The sequence below is a fragment of the Heterodontus francisci genome, chromosome 26, assembly GCF_036365525.1.
Source record: "Heterodontus francisci isolate sHetFra1 chromosome 26, sHetFra1.hap1, whole genome shotgun sequence".
NCBI lineage: Eukaryota > Metazoa > Chordata > Chondrichthyes > Heterodontiformes > Heterodontidae > Heterodontus > Heterodontus francisci.
The window spans coordinates 71546953-71572790 of record NC_090396.1 but is presented as its reverse complement, the minus strand read 5'-3'; the positions used below and the strand labels follow the sequence as shown (position 1 = coordinate 71572790).

The window sequence follows — 25838 nt, the reverse complement described above, 5'->3', positions numbered from 1 at the left end:
GATGTTTGCATAGTATCCTTAAGGTTACGGAATTGGCTTTTATGAGAACTGAAACTGGAAAGATTAATTTGCTTACGGATGGTCTAGTTCACCAGAATTCACGAAAGCAAATCAGTCCTCAAATTCAGCAGATTCAGGATCAATAGTTAACGTAATTTATGATTTGGTATCTCCTTTGCCGATAACATGCACAAAAAAGGGCAGAGTGGTTCATTCACTAGAAACCTATGTTAAAGTAAAGATTATCTCCAAAGGTTCAACTCAGATACAATATTGATTTGGGTTGTCCAATCAGCTTCAATTAGATTTTTAAAAATGTTTTTTGTTTTTCTAAATCGATCTCCTTATCTTCTTTATCACCTGTATATGCCAACCCATGCCGAGGTGCAGTTCAATAGATGCTGACTACTATCTAATATTTCACATGAGTTGCCACTCTTCACATGCACACTTAGACAAGAGTTCTTGTCAAAAACACAAATTCAACCCCAAAGCAATGAATTAACCCAAGAACCTCTTTCACAAACCCAGCATGAAGATTTTTTTTCTGCCATTTATTTTCTCATCCTCTCCAGAGGATTGTCATTTTTTTTCATTTGTGGGATGTGGGCGTCGCTGGCTAGGCCAGCATTTATTGCCAGTCCCTAATTGCCCTTGAGAAGGTGGTGGTGAGCTGCCTTCTTGAACCGCTGCAGTCCTTGGAAGGTAGGTTCACCCACAGTGCTGTTAGGAAGGGAGTTCCATGATTTTGACCCAGTGACAGTGAAGGAACAGCGATACAATTCCAAGTCAGGATGGTGTGTAACTTGGAGGAGAACTTGCAGGTGGTGGTGTTCCCATGCATCTGCTGCCCTTGTCCTTCTAGGTGATGGAGGTCGGGTGTTTGGAAGGTGCTGTCGAAGGAGCCTTGGTGAGTTGCTGCAGTGCATCTTGTAGATGGTACACACTGCTGCCACTATGTGTTGGTGGTGGAGGGAGTGAATGTTGAAGGTGGTGGATGGGGTGCCAGTCAAGTGGGCTGCTTTGTCCTGGATGGTGTCAAACTTCTTGAGTGTTGTTGGCCTGCACCCATCCAGGCAAGTGGAGAGTATTCCATCACACTTCTGATTTGTGCCTTGTAGATGGTGGACAGGCACTGGGGAGACAGGAGGTGAATTACACGCCCCAGAATTCTGAGCCTCTGACCTGTAGCCACAGTATTTATGTGGCTGGTCCAGTTCAGTTTCTTTGATTGCTTGTTCAGTTTCTTGCTGTGTTGCAGTTCCATTGGGGCTGGTCACTGTTCAGTCCTCGCCCATACTTGAGCTTTAACAGTCTCTATTCAACTCTGGGTACATTCAGTCAGGCCTGGTCCTGCTCTTATCCAAGGTCTACACACATGTTCCTCCAGTGAGGTAGGCTGGATATCAATTAGAATTGGGAACCCCAACCAATTTTCTCCTCCCTAAACTCTTGCTCTGGTTGAGATCACCTAACCCAGCACAGACTAGAGATCAAATCTAGGATGCTCCTGGTCTGTATGGGTCAGCTAATCACTGGATACACTTACTGAGCCATAAAGTGTTTTTTTAACAATGTGCTCACAGACTTGGCCTTTGCCTGTAAAAAAAAACACACACTTCCGGCTTCCTTCTTCTCTCTTCAAATGCAGCCACAGACCTTCAGTCATCCTTTCTAACTGCAGCCACACACTTTCCCCACTTCCTTCATAAACATAACCATATGCTTCTCCCTTTCCTAAACATATGTTTTGAACAGAAACAGGGACCTGTTTCCCCTAATTGGTAGCAATAACTTAATTTGCACTTTATTTATGCAATTGTGATTCTGTCTCCTTTGAGAGATGTGATGGAGCTGCTAATTATTCACAGTCACTTGACCATGGACAGGCATCACAACAGTGTCTGAGCCAATCCTTACCCAATATCAACACAATTCCACTCAGAAGTCACTCAAAAGCAAAAAGAAGTGAAATCCCTGGTTGATTTTTCTCTTTCCTTCTCCAAGGACCAAAGATAATTATAGTATCTCCACTGAGTTTGACTGATGTTTTTTATTTATTTATTTAGAGATACAGCACTGAAACAGGCCCTTCGGCCCACCGAGTCTGTACCGACCATCAACCACCCATTTATACTAATCATACACTAATTCCATATTTCTACCACATCCCCACCTGTCCCTATATTTCCCTACCACCTACCTATACTAGGGGCAATTTACAATGGCCAATTTACCTATCAACCTGCAAGTCTTTGGCATGTGGGAGGAAACCGGAGCACCCGGAGGAAACCCACGCAGACACAGGGAGAACTTGCAAACTCCACACAGGCAGTACCCGGAATTGAACCCAGGTCGCTGGAGCTGTGAGGCTGCAGTGCTAATTTGATTGATTTAGAAGTCAATGATAAATGTGAAGGATATCTCTGGGGTTCAAGTCAAATATTATTGTGTTCCATGTCCTCTTGTCACCTTTCTAATAACCAACTAGTGACATTCCTTCTTGAAGGAGGGTATTTTTGGGATTGAAATGGCTACAAGATGACCAGTGATGGAAATTTGGAAATAAGTCAACTTCTGTGGCAGACTCAATAATCATAAACTGAACCAGGCAGGCCTGCATTATTCCAGGGCACAGTTTTTGTTTGAACACACAGTCCAACTCATTTCCAAAACCTGAAGGAGTAAATCTGTCTCTGGACTGGGATTCTTCCCATTAGACTCCAGTTAACCCCACAGGCCAAACGCAAAATACTGCAGATGCTGGAAACCTGAAATAAAAACAGAAAATGCTGCAAATACTCGCAGGTCTGGCAACATCTGTGGAGAGAGAAACAATTAATGTTTCATGTCAATGATCTTTCATCAAAAGCTAGAAACAGTAATATGTATGACAATTAACTTCATTTATTGTTGATTCAAAACATTAATTTCAAGATGACATACAAAGCAGTACTTATTAATCCTACATCTAGAAATCAAATGTAAAGAACTTCCCGCGAATCATGAGCAATTCCCTATCCAAGTCAATCCCAGTACCTCTCCTCGAAGGTAACTAATTGAGTGAAGCTTTGCATTGTTCTTTTATTCTTTTCTTAGGCAGTCCCTCAGGGTCAAGGATGACTTACTTCCACTCCGGTTCAATAGGTTCTAAGATGGCGGGTAAGTCCATTTTATGATCTGCAGACTCTGCCACGTGAGGGGCAGGTGGTACTTGAAGGGTCAGCTAGATGAGTAGATTAGAGGTTTGTGTGCTCCCTCTGATGCCTCAACTTCACCTTTGCATGTTCCCAACGTAGTACCACGAGGTGTACGATGCTTTCCCAAATGAGATTTCTCAAACTAGGACGGTCACGAGCTAGGGACTCCCATCAGTCATCAGGGATGTCTGATCTCTTCAGGGATGCTTTGAGGACATCTCCAAAGTATTTCCATTGTTCACCTGAAAGTCTCCTGCCATAACCAAATTCTGAGTAGAACAGCTGCTTTGGGAGTCTGGCGTCAGCATGGTCCGCCCAGCAGAGCTGGTTTTGCATGATTAGCGGCCCGATGGTGGGCAGTTTGGCTTAGGAGAGGACGCTGCTGTTGGATCACCTTTCTTGCCACTGGGTTTGGAGGATTTTGCAGAGGCACCTCTGGTGGTGCTTCTCCAGTGCTTTGAGGTGCTTGCTGTAGGTTGTCAAAGTCTCTGAAGCCTTTCGGAGTGCAGGGATCACTGCTGCCTGGTGAACCATGATATTAGTTCTGGGTTTGAGATCCTGATCCTCAGATACTCTCTTCCTCAATCAGCCATGTGTGCTCACTCTGAAACTGAGCTCCAGATCGTTGTTGACTCCTTCTCCGAAGCATATGAGGAAATGGTCTTTCACTAAATGCTCAGAAAATGAAGGTCTTCTTCCAACCAACTCAGCTCATCTCCCACCTCCCACAGCACAACACCACCACCCATCACCCTCACCTCCTCCCCCCACCCCCAGTCAATCACAAATGTGGACCATTTTCCATATCTTGGAGCCTGCTTTCAGTGAAGGTAGACATAGATGACAGGGTTCATCATCACCTCCAATGTTGCTGCTCAGCCTTTGACCAACTGAGGAAGAGAGTATTTTTCTTTTATGCCATGTTAAAAACAAGCATATGTTGGTTTAATTCTTGCTGGATTTAACTTTGTTGGGCATTTTTTAATATCAACAAACAGATGGCTGAACACACAACCATATGGGCCTTTCTTTATCAATATCTTGTCCCATTGTCTAAAGTTTCATCCTTCTCCATTGCTAAATCTGACATCTGTACTTCCTAGCTTTGCTCTTCCTGAACTATGGCTTTTTCCTGGAGTATTGTGATCAGAAGATAAGATCTTCCAGCATACAGATTAAACCCAATTCTGATCTACTCATGTGGTTTAACCGTAACTGTTGCATTAGCTGTACTGCTCTGTATTAAAAACAAAATCATATCTATTTTGTTATAATCAGAAGCTCAGCTCAGGGTCAAGAACAATGCTGAGGCTGTGAACAGTCTGCTTCAACCTGAGACAGTGGTCAAGGAGGGGAAGAGAATCGGTGACTAGGAAACGGAGTACGTGGCAGAGGTCAAGGCCAATCGCTTCGGTCTTCCCAATATTTGATTGGACAAAATTTCAGTTCCTTCCAGATTGAATGTCAAACAGGCAGTCTGACAACGCAAAGGCAGTAGAGGTGTCGAGAGAGCTGGGTTGAGGTAGAACTGTGTGTCATCAGCGTACATGTGGAACCTGATGTTGTGCTTTTCTATGATGTTGGCGAAGGGCAGCACGTAGATGAGAAATGGTAGTAGAGGCAAGGAAAGATCCTTGGGGTCTCCAGAGGTAATAGTGCAGGAGCAGAAAGAGAAACCCTTGCAGGAGATTCTCTAGTTGTGACTGGATAGGTCAGAACCAGGTGTGGGCAGACCCATCCAGCTGGACAACAGTGGAGAGGCATTGGAGAAGGATGGTGTAGTCAACCATGTCAAAGGTTGTAAACAGGTCGAGAAGGATGAGGAGGGATAGTGTAAAATATTTGAGTGGCACGAGCAAAGAAAATGGCGAAGGATGGCCAGTTCAAGGAAGTGTTTATTTACGTCATTATGTCATCACGTCATTGCATTATTAGCATAATATATAAATACATTACACTGCTTCCCCTTTCAAAAAAAAAATTCTTCAATATCTACAAATCTAGTTTAATAACTGGTTTACACAGTCTTTCTGATCTCCTTACAGGTTTTGGTGTAGAGTCAGGTTTTGGACTGCTTGGTTTTGGTTCACTGCTTAAAGATCTTGTTTCTTTATCAGAAATTGTACTTCAGACACTGGTTCAAACTCTGGCATGAGCTCGTGATGAAGCGAATCGTGCTCATGTTTTGGTTCATCCCTTGCCAGGATCATGTGGTTGACATGAACATTTCTCAACTTTCTGTTAATGTCAACCAAGTTTATTTTGATTCCACTCTCTGCTACTACAGTTCCCACTTGTGTGACTTGTGAGGGGGGACTCAAAACACGAACATGCTCATTTTGCCTGAAACTGTGTTCTCTCTTGTTTGTGTCATACTGACTTTTTGACGGAACTGTTTGTTTTCAACTTTATCAGTCAAGTTTGGTAGGACCTGGCTCAAACGTGTCCTTAACCTTCTCTTCAGCAAAAGCTCAGCAGGTGTATACCCTATAGTAGAGTGTGGGGTTGTTCTATATTTCAGCAGGAAATTATCCAACCATTGTAACTTGAGTTCTTCTTTACCTATCCTAATGGATCTTTCAGCTGCTCCGTTTGATGCCGGACGGTAAGGAGGAGTGAGGGTACGTTTGATACCGTTTTGCTTCATGAAAGTTTTGAACACAGCAGAATGAAATTGAGGATGATTATGTGCGATATGCTCCTCTGGAAAACATGACAAGCAAAAATAGTTCGTAACTTCTCTATTGTTCGTTCATCATTGGTGTATTCATTCATGTACTTGATTTTGATCCACTTCAACTGGCTATCAATGAGTATTAAGAAATTGTCATTTTCCTTCTCACAAAAGTCCCCATGAACTCTTTGAAACAGTTGAGTCAATCATGGCCACAATTGCAAAGGAGTTTTTGGTGGCTTATTTCTACAGTTTTGGCAGATAGTACACTTGCTAACCAATGATTCTAGGTCACAGTCTAGACCAGGCCAGTAAACAAAACCTCTTGCTATGGATTTCATACAGACTATTCCTGTGTGTTCAGTATGGAGTTCTGCCAGAATCCTATCTATCAAAGAACTAGGTACCATCACTCTATGACCCCACTTAATGCAACCCTGTTCACATGACAACTCAATGTGACAATTGTGGAATGGTTTGAGTTCCTCGTCTGTACACTGGTCAAATTCTGTCACTGTCTGTTCATAGACTCTTTTCAACACTGAATCTTTTTGAGTTTCAACTGCAATTTCAGTCGCAGTGATTGGAAAGTCATCATCTACTACTCCTATTGTACACCTTCACAACCTATTTCTGAGTCTTCATGCGGCAAACGAGACAGTAATAGCATTCTCTTTCAAACTGTTGTGGTCAATGTTGTAGTCGTCGTACTGTGAAAGAAGTACAGCCTGCTTCTTTGCTTCTCTCTCCACAGATGCTGCCTGACCTGCTGAGTATTTCCAGCACTTACCGTTTTTAATACCTGAAACCAGTCTAGTCGGTCGTTAAAAATACACTCTTACCCAAATGAGCGCCTTGAATCCGATGCACATTAGGACCCTGTGGCATCCCATTCAACTGAGGAGACAGTCTGAGGTTCAGGCTTCGCACAATCCACCCAAAATCTCCACCATCCGAGCAGGTAGGTCACCGGGAGCTGGCTGATCTTATTCACTGCAGTCCCTGCTGCTGTTTGCTGCCTATATTTATGGACTTTTATCTCATTCTCATTGCCATTTTCTGGAATAACTTGGGTGGCACTAGCAAAGAAAATGGACTCCAAACATGGCCAGTTCAAGGAAATTTTTATTTATACCATTATGTCATTTCACGTCATTACATAATTATGACATTACATCATTAGCATAATATAAAATACATTACAGATAGTACAATCATTATACATTACAGATAGGGCAATCTTCAGTATGTGCTGAATTAACTGATCTCAGCTGGAATGGTAGTAGTGGTTCCATAATTGGCCTCAGAACCCCTTGACTAGTGAGGTCAGATTAATTAGGGTTGATGCCCATGATCACTATTCATACTTCAGATGGTCTGCAATATTTGGAAAGAACTATATTAACTACCAAAAACTTGTGTTTATATGGCACCTTTAACGTAATAAAATGTCCCAAGGCGCTTCACAGGAGCATTATAAAACAAAATTTGACACCCAGCCACATAAGGAGATAATATGTCAGATGACTAAAAGCTTGGTCAAAGAGGTAGGTTTTAATGAATGTGTCTTAAAGGAGGAAAGAGAGGTAGAGAAGCAGAGAGGTTTAGGGGGGGGAATTCCAGAGCTTAGGGCCTAGGCAACTGAAGGCGCGGTCACCAATGGTGGAGTGATTAAAATCGGGGATGCTCAAGAGGCCAGAATTAGATGATATAGATATCTTGGAGGGTTGTAGTGTGATGGAATATAGGTATAATAGGCTTAATTAAGTAGAATTTGGAAATAGTTAGTGTATTATGCCTTTTAGAGTTAGGGATTGAATGGATGGTCAGTTTTTAGAACTTACTGAAATTCCCCTTTAAGAAGGTAGGAAATTTCAAGGTCCCTGTTCTGAACAAGTTGGGAAATCCATTTGTGTCTCTGTTGTCAGGGGCTTGGAAGATAAACACACACATTGAAACATCCTGTCAGTAAGAGGTAGCAACAAACTTAATTGGTTTGTGCAGACAAGTCGGCTCCAGATGTTGCTTTGGGGTGCCATGGAAAAGGCAATTAACAATAAATGGAATGTACTCACAGGAATGAGAAAGGTTAAGTAAACACAATTATAAACATTTTGACCAGATAAAAGCTCACAACTTCAACAGCAAAGGAAGTTCAGTAAAACAGTAAGTGGAAATGGCAAATAAAAATATGGATTTTAAAAGGAACACAGGAAGATCACATCTAAATGTTAGGTAGTCAGATGACACCTTAGAAATAATATAAAAATTTGAGGTTTTGAAAGCAAAGTTTAGAGGTGTTGTTTCCTCAAACAACACTTCTCATCCCATATAATAAAAGCAAAATACTGCAGATGCTGGAAATCTGAAATAAAAACAAGAAATGCTGGAAATACTCAGCAGGTCTGGCAGCAACTGGGCAGAGAGAAGCAGAGTTAACGTTTCAGGTCAGAGACCCTTCTTCAGAACTGGCAAATATTTGAAATATAAAAGGTTTTAAGCAAGTAAAGTGGGGGTGGGGCAAGGGATAACAAAGGTGAAGTTGTTGATAGGACAAGGTCACAGAGAATAACTGACCAAAAGGTCATGGAACAAAGGAGAACAGTGTGTTAATGGTGTGCTGAGTGAAAGTGTTCGTACAGATAGGGTGTGAATGACTGTAAAGCACAGAGCACTCCAAGCACAAACATAAAAAAACACATTAAAAAAACCAAAACAGTGGGTAAACACAGTGGAAACAAACTAAACAAAACAAACTGAAAAACCTTAAACAAAATAACCAAATAAAAAAGGAAAAAGAAAAAAAGAAAAAATAACTAAATTAAAAAAAAATAAACATAAAAAGGGGGACCCGTCATGCTCTGAAATTATTGAATTCAATGTCCAGTCCGGCAGGCTGTAGTGTGCCTAATCGGTAAATGAGATGCTGTTCCTCGAGCTTGCGTTGATGTTCACTGGGACACCGCAGCAATCCCAGGACAGAGATGTGAGCATGAGAGCAGGGGGATGTGTTGAAATGGCCAGCAACCGGAAGCTCAGGGTCATGCTTACGGACTGACCCATTGTTTCAGCCTGTTCCTGCCCCACTGAACTTATTTCTTCCAATCTTGACTCTATCTTTTCTCCCCTGGTCCAGTCTCTTCCCACTTATATCCGTGACTCTTCTGATGCCCTATGTCATTTTGACAATTTCCAGTTTCCTGGCCCTAACTGCCTCCTCTTCACTATGGACATCCAATCTCTCACTTCCATCCCCCACCAGGACGGTTTGAGGGCTCTCTGCTTCTTCCTTGAATAGAGGCCCAACCAGTCCCCATCCACCACCACCCTCCTCCGCTTGGCTGAACTTGTTCTCACATTGAACAACTTCTCCTTCAACCCCACTCACTTCCTCCAAGTAAAAGGTGTTGCTATGGGTACCCACATGGGTCTTAGTTATGCCTGTCTTTTTGTGGGATATGTCGAACATTCCTTGTTCCAGTCCTACTCAGGCCCCCTCCCCCAACTCTTTTTCCGGTACATTGATGACTGTATTGGTGCCGTTTCCTACTCCCTCCTGGAACTGGAAAACTTTATTAACTTTGCTTTTAATTTCCACCCTTCTCTCACCTTCACATGGTCCATCTCTGACACTTCCCTTCCCTTCCTCAACTTCTCTGTTTCCATCTCTGGGGATAGGCTGTCTACAAATATTCATTATAAGCCCACCGACTCCCACAGCTACCTCGACTACACTTCTTCACACCCTGCCTCCTGTAAGGACTCCATTCCATTCTCCCAGCTTCTCCGTCTCCGACGCATCTGTTCTGATGATGCTACCTTCCACAACAGTGCTTCCGATATCTCTTCCTTTTTCCTCAACCGAGGATTCCCCCCACTGTGGTTGACAGGGCCCTCAACCGTGTCTGGCCCATTTCCCAAACCTCTACCCTCACCTCTTCCCCTCCCTCCCAGAACCACGACAGGGTTCCCCTTGTCCTCACTTTCCACCCCATCAGCCTCCAGATACAGAGGATCATCCTCTGCCACTTCTGCCACATCCAGTGTGATGTCACTACCAAATGCATCTTCCCCTCCCTTCCCCTGTCAGCATTCCGAAGGGATCGTTCCCTCCGCCTCCACTCCTCCACTACCCCCACCATCTTGTCCCCTTCCCACAGCACCTTCCCCTGCAATCGCAGGAGGTGTAATACCTGCCCATTTATCTCCTCACTCATCACTATCCCAGGCCCCAAACAATCGTTTCAGGTGAAGCAGCGATTTACTTGTACTTCTTTCAATTTAGCACACTGTATTCGCTGCTCACAATGTGGTATCCTCTACATTTGGGAGACCAAACGCAGATTGGGTGACCACTTGGCAGAACACCTCCGCTCAGTCCATAAGCATGACCCCGAGCTTCCGGGGCCATTTCAACACACCCCCCTGCTCTTATGCTCACTTCACTGTTCTGGGATTGCTGCAGTGTTCCAATGAATATCAACGCAAGCTCGAGGAACAGCATCTCATTTACCGATTAGGCACACTACAGCCTACCGGACTGAACATTGAGTTCAATAATTTCAGAGCATGACGGGTCCCCCTTTTTATGCTTAGTTATTTTTTTATTTTTTTCTTTTTCCTTTTTTATTTGGTTATTTTATTTTAGGTTTTTCAGTTTGTTTAGTTTGTATCCACAGTCCTTACCCACTGTTTTGGTTTTCTAAATGTGTTTTTATGTTTGTGCTTGGACTACTCTGTGCTTTACAGTCATTCACACCCTATCTGTACTAACACTTTCTCTCAGCACACCATTAACATACTGTTCACCTTTGTTCCATGACCTTCTGGTCAGTTATTCTCTGTGACCTTGTCCGATCAACACCTTCACCTTTGTTATCTCTTGCCCCACCCCCACTTTACTTGCTTAAAACCTTTTACATTTCTAATATTTGCCAGTTCTGAAGAAAGGTCTCTGACCTGAAACGTTAACTCTGCTTCTCTCTGCACAGATGCTGCCAGACCTGCTGAGTATTTCCAGTATTTCTTGTATTTACTTCTCATCCCATGCCTTACTCAGGGATTTAAGGTAAAAGTTTACTATAAACTTTGATGGATATTCGGGATATTCTAAGATAATTTTGCTGTAACATTAGCAAGGTTAAACTTTTGGATTCTATGTTAGAAATAAGATTATGTGTTACATCTCTCAGTAATATTTGATATTGTGATATACTTATCCACGTAAGAAGTTTATTGCATGTTAAATTCTTTAATAAATATATAAAAGTTAATAAACTGTCTCATGTAGTATTCTGTATACAACTACAAGAACCCCCTCTCTGTGTCTCTTTAAGTAGAGAGATACGTATTGAAGAGAGTTTCCCAGACCCTTATAATATCTGGGATATTTATGACTTAGCCATAATATTAAAAATAGGCTATCCGAAAGATGGTAATGTTCTCAGTTGGTTTTCTTTATTTGAGGAAAGCTAGTACAATTCTTTGGACCCAAATAAGTGTCTGAGAATTTGTCTAGTTTGAACTTGATTAAAGGAGATTCATCGGGATGTACTCCTGATTTGGTTTAGTCCCTATAAGGGGTTAAAGTCATAAATCACTTCAGTGTGGCTGGAGGAGATTACAGAGATGCGGGGGGTGGGGGAGGGGGGGGGTGGGGTGGGTGGCAAGGGTTTTGAAATCAAGGATGAGAGTTTTGAAGTCAGGACGATGCTTGACCGGGAGCCAATGTCGGTCAACAAGCACAGGGGTGATCGGCGAGCGGGACTTGGTGCGAATTAGGACGTGGGCAGCAGAGTTTTGGATAACCTCAAGTTTATGGAGGGTAGAATGTGGGAGACACTTGATCCATGGAATTAATTGTACACAGGTTCGAAATATAATGATACAGGTACTCTATCCTCCAGACGAGTGATTTCCGGTATGTGTCCCTTCTTTCATTTGTCATGTTCTGGAGGTAAAATATTCAAACAAAATTCCTTTTTTTCTCCCTTCCCTCTCTCCCACCCCTCTACTTCTTCCCTTTTACCCTTCTATTTTCTTTTCTTTCATGGGTTTCATGTGAAATTTCCATGACTCGGATGTACTCTATTTCGAAGTTATAACCATATAAAGTTTTATTGTTTATAAATAGATACTGACCACTTATATTGTGCTAATGCGCTGTGATGTCTTTGCTGTATTTGTGTAGTTGTCTGTGCACATTTATATTTGTATGTTAATATGTACGCGATATTCATTTCTAATCAAGTTACTTTATGTGGTCTACCATCAAAGCTATGTTCATGGCTATTTAGTTTCCTCTCCAGTCCCTTGATCTGTTATTGTTGATGACTCATCTGGCTCATTTGCTCATCACTTGGGGGTACCTTAGAGAACTGACTATGTGCTTCTTCATATCATCAACCTCCTCCACTCATCAGCAACTCCTTTACTGATGACTCCACTCTTCAGTGATCATCTGCCTTCAGATCTCACACCCCTGTGCTCACAACCTCCATTCCTCCCACAGTGCAATGGCTGAGTCACTATATCTTAATCTCTTCTAAGTCCTTCAATGCGGCAGTGAAAATAATTTTTCCTCTTCAATTCATCAAAGTCATTGGAGTAATTTTAATCCCAGCATAATGGGTGAGAAATGGTTGGGGGTGTTAAATTTGGAAAATCTAATACCAGGACACAAACCCACCGTGAATACGCCTACTTCCCCTTTAACCGTGGCAGGTTTGGCTGATGTGAGTAACCCCCTCTCTGGAGAGGTGGGTGGGTGATTTTAATATTTAATTTAAGGTGATTTAATGAAATAATCGCCATGATTTGAACTTAACTCTTCCCACACAGGTTTCCCAGTGTTCGGGTAAATCTCCATTAAAATGGAATGAGATTGAGGAGCACTTCCTGGGGCTGGTCAAAAGTAAGGAGTCCTGAGATTACTAAAGGCTCAGTGGTCACAGCTGCTTTCTCAGTTCACTCTGGGAAATGATTTGGTCATGGTACATGTGGTCAGAGACTTATTTTTACAGTTGGGAGGTCTTCACACACACAACATCAGGATGGTTGGCGCCATGGCTGCCTTAGATTAATTGAACTTTGGATAAGGAAACCAATCAGCATTAGTAGCAGCAAGAGCGTGCTCTGGAGGGAGCTGCAGATAGACAACTGAGGGGTGGTCAACAGAGAGGGGAGCAAAAGAGGGGTTAAGTTTGCAGGAGCCACTGCCATTATTACAGGGTGTACAGCCAAAAGCTCAGCTTCCTTGACCTCTTGGAAGAACAGTGCTTCTGCAGGCTGAAGTTGTTACATCAGCTGGTGGCAGACATCTGCAGCCTACTAGAAGAATACCTGCTACCCTCTGGACCTGGCAAACACCCATTACCACTGGGGATTTTTCAGCATTTAGACAGGGGTAAGGCACTTTTCACTTTTTCTCTGCTGATATTAATTACATTAATTTCCTCACTCTTTTAGCCCCTTGGTTCCCCTTTATTTCTGGTATGCAATTTGTATCTTCTGTGAAGACAGACACAAAATATCTGTTCAAAGTCTCTGCCATTTCCTCGTTCCCCATGATAATTTTTCCTGTCTCTGCTTCTAAGGGACTAATGCTTATTTTAGCTATTCCTTTTTTATATCTGTCAAAGCTCTTCGGAACATAGGAACAGAAGTAGGCCTTTCAGCCCATCGAGCCTGCTCCACCATTCAATACAATCATGGCTGATCATCCACTTCAAAGCCTTTTCCCCACACTATCCCCGTATCCCTTCATGTCATTAGTATTTAGAAATCTGTCTATCTCTGCTTTAAACATACTCAATGACTGAGTTTCCACAGCCCTCTGGGGTAGAGAATTCCAAAGATTCACAAGTAAAGACATTCCTCCTCCTCTTGGTACTAAGTGGCTTCCCCCTTATTTTGAAATTGTGTCCTGTGGTTTTAGACTCCCCAACCAGGGGAAACATCTTACCTGCATCTACCCTGTCTATCCCTTTAAGTATTTTGTAGGTTTCAATGAAATCACCTCTCATTCTTCGAAACTCTAGAGAATACAGGCCCAGTTTCCCCAATCTCTCTTCATAGGACAGTCCTGCCATCCCGGGAACAAGTCTGGTGAACCTCCGTTGCACTCCCTCTATGGCAATAATATCCTTCCTAAGATAAGGGGACCAAAACTGCACACAGTACTCCAGGTTCACTCTAACCAAGGTTCTATACAATTGAATAACGACCAGATAATCTGTTAATGATGTTGGTTGAGGGATAAATATTGTCCAGGACACCAGAGGAACTCTCCCGCTCTTCTTCAAAAGAGTGCCATGGGGTCTTTTACATCCATCAGAGAGGGAAGATGGGTCCTTGGTTTAATGTCTCTTCCAAAAGATGACACCTCCGAGACTGAAGCACTCCCTCAGAAATGCAAAGAATTGTTTCTTTAAATGTTTCCCACTGTTTATTCACCGCCATACCTTTTAGTCTATTTATCCAATCAACCTTAGCCTAACCACCCCTCATACCTATGTAATTGGCTTTGTTTAAGTTTAAGATTCTTATTTCGGAGGGGAGCATGATGCTTTCAAACTTAAAATGGAATTCAATTGTATTGTGATCACTTTTTCCCAAAGGATCTTTTATTATTAGATTATTAATTAAGCCTGCCTCATTGCACAATACTAGATCTAAAAAGGTTTTATCCCTAATTGGTTCCACAAGGTCTTGTTCCAGAAAACTGTCACAAAAGCAAGCTCATCTTCCTGACTATCTTTGCCAATTTGATTTGTCTAGTCTATATGCAGATTAAAGTCCCCCACAATTATTACATTGCCTTTGTTACAAGCTCCAATTATTTCTTGCTGCATGCTCAGTGCAACAGTACAAACTACTGTTAGGGGGCCAATAAACTACTCCCACCAGTGTTTTCTGACCCTTTTTATTCCTCATCTTCACCCATACTGATTCTACTTCCTGATCTTGTGAACTAAAATCCTTTCTCTGTCCTTATATCATCCTTTACTATGAGTGCTACTCCTCCTTTTCCTTCTGTCTGTCTTTTCAAAATGTTGTGTAACCTGGAATATTTATTTTCCAACCTTGGTCACCTTGTAACCATGTCTTTGTAATGACAAGTAGATCTAAACCATTTATCTCTATTTGTGTCACTAGTTCATCTATCTTATTGCGATTGCTTCACGCATTCAGATAAAGAGCCTTTAATTTTTTTTACTACTATTCTTTGTTTGGCTCTTATTTGCTAATGCACTATTTCTGTTAAACTATCTTTCACTTTATATCCCCTCTTCTCTCTTAGGCAGTCCTTCGGGATCGAGGATGACATGCTTCCACTTTGGTTCGATGAATTCTGAGATGGCTGATAAGTCCAATGTGTGATCTGCGGACTCTGACACATGAGGGGCAGGTGGTGCTTGAAGGATCAGATCGATGAATAGTTTGGAGGTTTGTGTGCTACCTCCGATGCCTCGACTTCACTTCTGCATGTTCCCAACAATGTCCCTCGAGGTGTATGATGCCTTCCCGAAGGAGCTTTCTCCATCTAGGACAGTCACGAGGCAGGGACACCCACGAGTCAATGGGGATATTTGATGTCTTCAGGGATGCTTTGAGGACATCTCTAAAGTGTTTCTGTTGTCCTTCTGGGAGTCTCCTGCCACGACCAAGATCTGAGTAGAACAGCTGCTTCTGGAACAGTTCCTACAGATTGGAGGGTAGCTAATGTAACCCCACTATTTAAAAAAGGGAGACAGAGAGAAAGCAGGGAATTATAGACCAGTCAGCCTGACGTCGGTAGTGGGGAAAATTCTAGAGTCCATTATCCAAGATTTTATAGCAGAGCACTTAGAGAACAGTGGTAGAATCGGGCAGAGTCAGCATGGATTTACGAAAGGGAAATCATGCTTGACAAATCTACTAGAATTCTTTGAGGATGTATCTAGTAGAGCTGATGAGGGGGAGCCAATGGATGTGGTTTATTTGGACTTTCAGAAGGCTTTCGACAAAGTCCCACATAAGAGATTAGCATGTAAAATTAAAGCGCATGGGATTGGGGGTAGTGTATTGTGATAGATAGAAAATTGGTTGGCAGACAGGAAACAAAGAGTAGGGATAAATGGGTCTTTTTCCGAATGGCAGGCAGTGACTAGTGGGGTACCGCAGGGATCGGTGCTAGGACCCCAGCTATTCACAATATACATTAATGATTGAGATGAGGGAACTAAATGTAATATCTCCAAATTTACAGATGACACAAAACTGCGTGGGAGAGTGAGTTGTGAGGAGGATGCAAAGAGGCTTCAGGGTGATTTAGACAAGTTGAGTGAGTGGGTAAATGCATGGCAGATGCGGTATAATTTGGATAAATGTGAGGTTATCCACTTTGGTAGCAAAAACAGGAAGGCAGATTATTATCTGAACGGCTATAAACTGAGAGAGGGGAATATGCAGCGAGACCTGGGTGTTCTCGTACACCAGTCACTGAAGGTAAGCATGCAGGTCCAACAGGCGGTAAAAAAGGCAAATGGTATGTTGGCCTTCATAGCGAAAGGATTTGAGTACAGGAGCAGGGATGTCTTGCTGCAATTATACAGGGCCTTGGTGAGGCCACACCTGGAATATTGTGTGCAGTTTTGGTCTCCTTATCTGAGGAAGAATGTTCTTGCGATAGAAGGAGTGCGGCGAAGGTTTACCACTGATTCCTGGGATGGTGGGACTGACGTATGAGGAGAGATTGAGTCGGTTAGGATTTTATTCGCTGGAGTTCAGAAGAGTGAGGGGGGATCTCATAGAAACCTACAAAATTCTAACAGGACTTGACAGGGTAGATGCAGGAAGGATGTTCCCGATGGTGGGGGAGTCCAGAACCAGGGGTCATAGTCTAAGGATACGGGGTAAACCTTTCAGGACTGAGATGAGGAGAAATTTCTTCACCCAGAGAGTGGTGAGCCTGTGGAATTCGCTACCACAGAAAGCAGTTGAGGCCAAAACATTGTATGTTTTCAAGAAGGAGTTCGATATAGCTCTTGGGTCTAAAGGGATCAAAGGGTATGGGGTGAAAGCGGGAACAGGTTACTGAGTTGGATGATCAGCCATGATCATAATGAATGGCGGAGCAGGCTCGAAGGGCCGAATGGCCTACTCCTGCTCCTATTTTCTATGTTTCTAAGTCTGGTGTCAGGCATGTGAAGAACATATCGTGCCCAGTGGAGCTGGCTTTGAGTGATTAGCTTCCTGATGCTGGGCAGGTTGGCTTGTCTTTACCAAATAGCTACACTCTTCTATTGCCTTGACTTTTGTCTTTAGATTTCTAAATCTCCCTTCAGCTGACCCCGCCCCCTCTCTTTGAGTTTAAAGCCCTTCTCCATAGCCCAAGTTATATGATTTGCCAGGACACTGATCCCAGCCTGGTTTAAGTTGAGCCCATCCCAATGGAACAGCTCCCTCTTTCCCCACTACTGGTGCCAGCGCCCCATGAATTGAAACCCCTTCTTCCCATTCTTTGCCCCATGCATTTAATTCTCCAATCGACTTGACACTATGCCAATTGGCACATGGCTCAGGTAACAATCCAGAGATTATTACCTTTGAGGTTCAGTGTTTTAATTTGGATCCTAACTCCTCAAACCTTCTCAGCAGAATATCATTCCTGGTTCTACCTATATCATTGGTTCCTACATAGACCACGACAACTGGATCCTCCCCCTCCCCTCCAAGTTCATCTCCAGCTGCGAGGAGATGTCATTAACACTGGTATGGGGCAGGCAAGACAAACTTCAGAACTCCCTTGCCGTATTGCTTGCTGTACCAGTGATCTGAAGAATGAATGAAATCTCATTATATTGAAGTTTTTAAATTAATTCATGGGATTTGGGAGTTGCTGACAAGGCCAGCATTTATTGCCCATCCCTAACTGCCCTTGGTGAGTGACTAGTAAGTTATTCTATTTATTCCACTCACAATAATTAGTTCGGCAATAATAAGGTATGGCAGGGCAGCTTGGCCGAGTAGAATGTGCCTCCTGTGGTACATGGGAACTCGTGGACACACCATGTGTCCTTGACAAACACATCTGCAGGAAGTGTCACCAGCTGCAGAAGCTTGAGTTCCAGGTTTCGGAACTCGAGCGGTGGCTGGAGACACTGTGGTGCATCTGCAAGACAGAGAACTACATGGATAGCACATTTAGGGAAGTGCTCACACCGCAGGTTAAGAGTGTGCAGGCAGAGAGGGAATGGGTGACAGACAGACAGTCTAAGAGAACCAGGTAGGCAGTGCAGGAGTCCCCTGAGTCGATCTCGATTGCTAGCCAGTTTTCCATTTTGGACACTGATGAGGGTGATGGTTCCTCAGAGGAGTGCAGTCAGAGCCAGGTCTGTGGCACCACAGGTGGCTCAGCTGCACAGGAGGGGAGGAAGAAAAGTGGAAGGGCAATAGTGATAGGGGATTTGTTAGTTTGAGGAACAGACAGGCATTTCTGAGGATGCAGACGTGATTCCAGGATGATATGTTGCCTCTAGTGCCAGGATCAAGGATGTCACAGAGCAGCTGCAGGACATTCTTCTGGGGGATGGTGAACAGCCAGAGGTCATGGTCCACATTGGTACCAATGACATAGGTAGGAAGAGGGATGAAGTCCTGAAAGCAGAGTTTATGGAGTTAGGGAAGAAATTAAAAAGCAGGACCTCAGAGGCAGTAATCCCAGGATTACTCCCAGTGCCACATGCTAGTGACCACTGGAATAGGAGGATTGAATGATTGAACATGTGGCTGGAGAATAGGTGCAGGAGGGAGGGCATCAGATTTCCGAGGCACTGGGACCTGTTCTGGGGTCGGTGGGATCTGTACAAGATGGACGGGTTACATCTTAGCAGGACCGGGACTAACATCTTCCCAGGGACATTTGCTAGTTCTGTTGGGGAGGGTTTAAATTAGATTGGCAGGGGGTTGGGACCTGAGAGGGAGCTCAGATTGGAGGGAAGCAAAACACAAAATTAGAAGGCAGACGAAACAAAGGCAAACATCAAATAGGATCAGAAGCAGGAATAAACCAAATAGTGGGGGCAAGGATCAAATTTGAGAAGAGGTGATAAATCAAAGAGTAGAGACAGGACAAGAGAGAAAGGTATTAATATTGGAAATGATAAACAGATCGCGACAGGCAGGGACAGAGAGTACAAATCTAAGAGCAGATAAGACTATAGGTTACACAATAATAAAAGGACAAAACTAAAGGCTCTGTATCTGAATGCAGGTAGCTTTCGAAACAAAATAGATGAACTGAATGCGCAAATGGAAATAAATAAGTATGATCTGATAGTCATTACAGAGACATGGCTGCAGGATGGCATAGATTGAGACCTGAATATTGAAGGGTACATGACATTTAGGAAGGACAGGAAGCTCAGAAAAGGTGGAGGGGTGGCACTGTTAATTAGTGATGGTATTAGAACAATAGAGAGGGATGACTTAAGTTCAGGAAACCAGGATGTAGAAGCAGTTTGGGTAAAGATGAGAAATGATAAAGGCAGGAAGTCACTTGTGGGAGTGGTGTACAGGTCCCCTAACAGTAACCACACGGTAGGACGGGGTATAAAGGAAGAAATAATGGGAGCTTGTCAGAAAGGTACGGTGATAATCATGGGGGATTTTAGTCTACATATAGACTGGAAAAATCAGATGGGCAAAGGTAGCCTCGATGAGGAGTTCATAGAATGTTTTCAGGATAGTTTCTTAGAACAGCATGTTCTGGAGCCAACCAGAGAGTAGACTATACGAGACCTGGTATTGTGCAACGAGATCGGATTAAGCAATGATCTAATAGTGAAGGCGACCTAGGCAACAGCGATCATAATATGATTGAATTTTACATTCAATTTGAGGGAGAGAAGAGTGGGTCTAAGACTAGTATTTTAAACTTAAATAAGGGCATTTATGAGAGATGAGAGCAGAGCTAGCTCAAGTGAACTAGCAAATTAGGTTAAGGGATAGGTCAACAGAGATGCAGTGGCAGACATTTAAAGGGATATTTCAGAATACACAGAATAGATATATTCCAACGAGAAAGAAAAATTCCAAGGGGAGGATCCACCATCTGTGGTTAACAAAAAAAGTTAAAGATAGAATCAAACCTAAAGAAAAGCATATAATTGTGCAAAGATGGGTGGCAGGTCAGAAGATTGAACATAACATTAAAAAAGCAAAGAATGACTAAAAGATTAATAGGGAGGGAAAAATTAGAGTACGATAGAAAGCTGGCTAGAAATATAAAAACAGATAGTAAGAGTTTCTATAGCTATTTTAAAAAGAAGAGTTAACAGAGGGGCGGCACAGTGGCGCAGTGGTTAGCACTGCAGCCTCACAGCTCCAGCGACCCGGGTTCAATTCTGGGTACTGCCTGTGTGGAGTTTGCAAGTTCTCCCTGTGTCTGCGTGCGTTTCCTCCGGGTGCTCCGGTTTCCTCCCACATGCCAAAGACTTGTAGGTTGATAGGTTAATTGGCCATTATAAATTGCCCCTAGTATAGGTAGGTGGTAGGGAAATATAGGGACAGGTGGGGATGTGGTAGGGATATGGGATTAGTGTAGGATTAGTATAAATGGGTGTTTGATGGTCGGCACAGACTCGGTGGGCCAAAGGGCCTGTTTCAGTGCTGTATCTCTAAAAACTAAAAAAAAAGTGTGTTGGTCCTATAGAAAGTGAGTATGGGGAAATTAATAATGGAAAATAAGGAGATGGCAGAAGAACTGAACAGGTATTTTGCATTGGTCTTCACCATAGAGGATATAAGTAGCATCCCAGAAATAGCTATAAGTCATGAAATGGAAGAGAGGAAGGAACTCAAGAAAATTACAATCACCAGGGAAGAGGTACTGAGCAAATTGTTGCAGCTGCGGGCTGACAAGTCCCCGGGTCCTGGTGGACTTCATCGTAGGTTCTTAAACGAAGTTGCTAGTGAGATAGTTGATGCGTTGGTTTTAATTTTCCAAAATTTCCTAGATTTGGGGAAGGTTCTGTTAGATTGAAAAATAGCGAATGTATCTCCTTTATTCAAAAAGGGAGACAGAAAATAGGAAACTATAGGCCAGTTAGCTTAACATCTGTCTTAGGGAAAACATTAGAAGTTATTATTAAAGATGTTATAGCAGGGCACTTCGAAAAAGTCAAGGTAATGAGGCAGAGTCAACATGGTTTTGTGAAAGGGAAATCATGTTTAACCAATTTATTGGAGTTCTTTGAAGAAGTAACATGTGCTGTGGATAAAGGGGAACCGGTGGACGTACTGTACTTAGATTTCCAGCAGACATTTGATAAGGTGCCACATCAAAGGTAATTGCGAAAAGTAAAAGCTCATGGTATAGGGGGTAACATATTGGCATGTATAGAAGATTGGCTAGCTAACAGGAAACAGACAGTAGGCATAAATGGGTCATTTTCTAGTTGGCAAGATGTAACGAATGGTGTGCCACAGGGATCAGTGCTGGGGCCTCAACATTTTACAAATTATATAAATGACTTAGATGAAGGGACCGAAGGTATGGTTCCTAAATTTGCTGATGACACAAAGATTGATAGGAAAGTAAGTTGTGAAGAGGACAGAAGGAGGCTACAAAGGGATATAGATAGGTTAAGTGAGTCGGCAAAGATCTGGCAAATGGAGTATAATGTGGAAAAATGTGAAATTGTCCATTTTGGCAGAAAGAATAAAAAATAACTATATTATCTAAATGGTGAGAGATGCAGAGCTCTGAGATGCAGAGAGATCTGGGTGTCTTAGTGCATGAATTGCAAAAGGTTGGTATGCAGGTACAGCAAGTAATTAGGAAATCTAACAAAATGTTATTGTTTCTCGCCAGGGGAATTGAATACAAAGGTAGTGATTTATGCTTCAGTTATACAGGGCATTGGTGAGACCACATCTGGAGTACTGTGTATAGTATTTGTCTTATTTAAGTAAGGATGTAAATATGTTGGAAGCAGTTCAGAGAAGGTTTACTAGACCAATACCTGGAATGGGCGGGCTGTCTTATGAAGAAAGTTTGGACAAGCTAGGCTTGTATCCACTGGAGTTTAGGAGAGTAAGAGGTGACTTGATTGAAACATATAAGATCCTGAGGCGTCTTGACAGAGTGGATGTGGAAAGGATGTTTCCTCTTGTCTGAGAATCTAGAACTAGGCGTCACTGTTTAAAAATAAGGGGTCGCCCATTTAAGACAGAGATGAGGAGAAATGTTTTCTCTCAGAGGGTCCTGAGTCTTTGGAACTCTCTTCCACAAAAGGCGATGGAAGCAGAGTCTTTGAATATTTTTAAGGCACAGGTAGATAGTTTCTTGATAAGCAAGGGGGTGGAAGATTATCGGGGGTAGGTGGGAATGTGGAGTAATCAGTTCAGCCATGATCTTACTGAATGGCGGAGCAGGCTCAAGGGGTTGAGTGGCCTACTCCTGCTCCAAATTCATATGTACATATTCAGGTCCCAATCTATGTCATCCTGCAGGCATGTCTTTGTAATGGCTATCAGATCGTGCTTATTTATTTCTATTTGTGCTCTCAGTTCATCTGTTTTGTTTCGAATGCTACCTGCATTCAGATACAGAACCTTTAGTTTTGTCCTTCTATTATCTTTGTAACCTCTAGCCTTATCTATTGATTTACTCTGAGATTTGTAGTCTCTGTCCCTTTCTGTCACAGTCTGTTTATCATTTCCCATAGTAATACCTTCGTCTATTGCCTTGTCTCCACTTTGATTTACCATATCTTCCCAAATTTGATCCCTTGTCTCCACTACTCAGTTTAAACCTTCTCTACTTCCCTAGTTATGCGGTTCGTGAGAACACTGGCCCCAGCAAAGTTCAGGTATAAACCATCCCAATGGTACAGCCACCACTTTCCCCAGTACTGGTGCCAGTGCCCCACGAACCAGATCCCACTTTGACCGCACCAGTCTTTGAGCCACACTTTCATTTTTGTAATCTTATTTGCCCTATTCCAATTTGCACATGGCTCAGGTAGTAATCCAGAGATTGTTACCTTTTTGGGGGTTTATTTTCAGATATTAATGGTTCAAATCTTTTTTTTTTGAAGTGTAAACCATTCAGAGAGTAGTTGAGTGAGTTGGAATTCATGCTAATGGTGACACAGACTTGGCACACTTGGCTGCTTTGACCCAGCCCCCTTCGCACCCATCATGCACCGCGCACCTTTCCCGCGAAAACGGTTCAAGGAGAGCGAGCGGCAAAAAAAAACCCTCGCGCCGCTTCAACCAAACCTGCTAACGGAAGCCCAGCCTGAGTGGCGTCACCTTCCGACCAATGGCCGGCAAGCAAGCGCTCGGGGCCTGCGGGGAGCTAGCCAATGGGAGGGGGGAATGGGGGTGGGACTTCCGGACGGGGGAGAGGGGGGGGGGAAGCCGCCGAGGTTAGGTTGAGGCCGGCGGTATATGATCATTACTTGAAAATTTTCCCCCTCCTTCAATCTGCCGGCCGTCCCTCTGAGGGAATTTTCCCCCTCCTTCCCTCCCTCTCTTCGAGCCGCCGAGTTAATTATGGCTCCTCACAAGCACGGAGGGGGCAAAAACGCCGTGAAGAAGCCCAAGATTGACCAGATCCAGGCAGACCACGAGCTTTTCTTGCAGGCCTTTGAGAGTAAGTTTTAAAAAAAAAACATCAAACCGTTTTTTTTTTAAATTTAGGAAACTAATTTCGCGTTTAATATTTTTTCCGTTGGAAGTCCGTCCCCCTTCCCCCCCCCCCCCCCCGGCTTTCCAGTGTAATCGGGGTTTGTTCATCCTTCTCCTCCTGTCAGTCGATTCACCGAGAGCCGGCTCAGTGTGGCGGTAGATACCGAGGATTCATCTCTAGACTAGGCCGCATTGCCAGAAAAATATTCAGATGTTCTTTGGCCCTAAACCCCACTCTCCCTACCTGGAGGGCCGGGAGGAGGGGAATTAATCGGAGGTAATTTTGCCGGAGGTCCGGGAGCAGTGCCGCTGATTCACCCCCCCACCCCGGCTGGGCCGCCCAGGCTTTAACGTAGCAACGGCAGCGGCTTCTCGCTGAGGAGAGGGGTGGGGGGGGGGGGAAGCGGGTTTGTCCAGAAATCCGGCGCCTTAAACCATTATTATTGTGTAGAATTAAGTACAAAAGGTGTGCGCGTCTGTGAGGTTCTAGGGGTAATTATTTTTACACGCTTTTCTGTCTTAAAGTACATATTTTAAAACATCTTTTCCCACGAAAACCTGCAAAAGTTTCAGCATTTGGGAAGCTGGGGGCAACTAACATTTAGCTAGCTCGTTAGTTTATAAAATTAACCCCCCCCTCCCCATAAAATTCCACTTTATTCTGATTTACATTAGTTTAAAAATGAACGTTTGTCTAAAGAAAAAATACACGATTGAATATTTAATTTTATTTGTGGGAACACAACCCGCAAGTTTTAAAAATAAGCCCCTCGGCGTGTTGTCTGAATGTTTGCAGGATAAGGGGAAAAGTTGCTGGTTGAAATTGTGACACAGATTCGTTCCCTTTCGTTTTCCCAGAGCCAACGCAAATTTACAGATTTCTCCGAACCAGAAACCTCATAGCGGTAAGTTTCATATAAAATGAATGTATTGGATAAAGAATCATTTTCCGGAGATGGTGTGTTGGGAGAGGGCGTTTTACTAAAATAAACTTGATGTACATTCTCGTCGTTTTAATCGCAAACGGTCGCCGTTAATATATGTTCGTTTTTATTTTTTAACCCGAAGTGCTGTGCAGTTAGCTTTTTTTGTACTTTGTTATTGTGGTATTTTTGATTTTATTTTTTAAAATCGCTGTTTATGCAAAATTATTCCTTCCCGATCATCACGAAACGAAGGTGATGGCAGTATTCTGACGAGTCTGTTCTGTTTTCCAGCCCATCTTTTTGCACAGAACTCTTACTTACATGTCACACCGGTTATCGAGAACAAATGCCAAAAGGTAATTTGAAAGCTTTCCGATGTTATTACTCGAGCTGAACAAAAGGAATGGCAAAAATAGATTTCTTGGTAAAACCGTTTGTTTCGTTGAGTTTGTTTTTGTTGGCTCGTAGCGAATTGCCACGAATTCGCAAGTGACTTTGACATTTTTTGTTTAGCTCTTCTAGTTAGAAATGTCAGGGAAAGGAGCTGCCTGTAATGTAAAGTGAATCTGACCCCCCCCCCCCCCCCCAGTCTCTACTCAAATGTGCAAGCGAGTCTATCCTGTTTTGATGTTTAACTGAAGCCATGATTAAATTCTAATCTTCTGCTACATTGCCTGTCCTCCTGTAGAAAAGAATTGAACATGAGAGCAAAGTGCTTACCTGATTAAACTCATGCTTTTGGACAATTGCATTTCAGTTCAGAGACTTGTCTAAGTTGTCTTGGGTTTAGTGTTTGAAATATTTTTGCTTAGTGTTGATTTGTAAAATATAGGCAGTAGTAAAATTGATTTCTGGGTATCTGCTAATTGTAGAAATTCTAACTGTCCAACTTGAATGAACTCTTCAAGTATCTGAGTGCAAAGTTAAATTCATATTGGTCCCAAGATTTGAGATATTCTAGTCATAGAATCATTGAATAGTTCAACGCAGAAGGAAGATCATTCAGCCCGAGTCTGGACCAGCTCTTTCAAACAGTAATTTGTTGTAAACGAAATGTCAAGATGAACAATCCCTTCTATAACGGCAGTAAACCAGTTATCTGTTCTTCAGCTCTAACTTTTCACTGATTTCATGGTGTGTGAGCATTGGTATTATTCAGGATCACTCCTAGTGTAACTGAATAAGGACTGACTTAGTCATAATGAAGAATGGAAACATCAGATTCGTTTGTGGCTGTTTGAGAAATGTGTTGAATTTTTTAAAAAGCCCTTATAATGTTATTGAGTGACTCCATACATTTAAGTATTCACTGTGTGCAGAACTTAAGATTTTCATCTTTTGTGACCAAAGCATTTCCTT

The 25838-nt window shown here is 42.9% G+C and overlaps 1 protein-coding gene across 3 annotated transcripts in view; it reads left to right on the top strand.

Annotated features, from left to right (window-relative positions):
- Window positions 1-23267: 23267 nt before the first annotated feature.
- The window catches only part of suz12b (SUZ12 polycomb repressive complex 2 subunit b), a 95909-nt gene continuing 93338 nt past the window's right edge, over window positions 23268-25838 (top strand). Inside the window, exons 1-3 of one of the 3 annotated variants that reach the window (XM_068058552.1) lie at window positions 23268-23518; window positions 24412-24458; window positions 24771-24835. In XM_068058552.1, coding sequence (XP_067914653.1) covers window positions 23419-23518; window positions 24412-24458; window positions 24771-24835 — 212 coding nt within the window. In that variant the 5' untranslated portion in view covers window positions 23268-23418. Of the gene's footprint in view, window positions 23519-24349; window positions 24459-24770; window positions 24836-25838 lie in introns of all 3 variants that reach the window. The other 2 variants (XM_068058554.1, XM_068058555.1) reach the window with 2 other exon arrangements.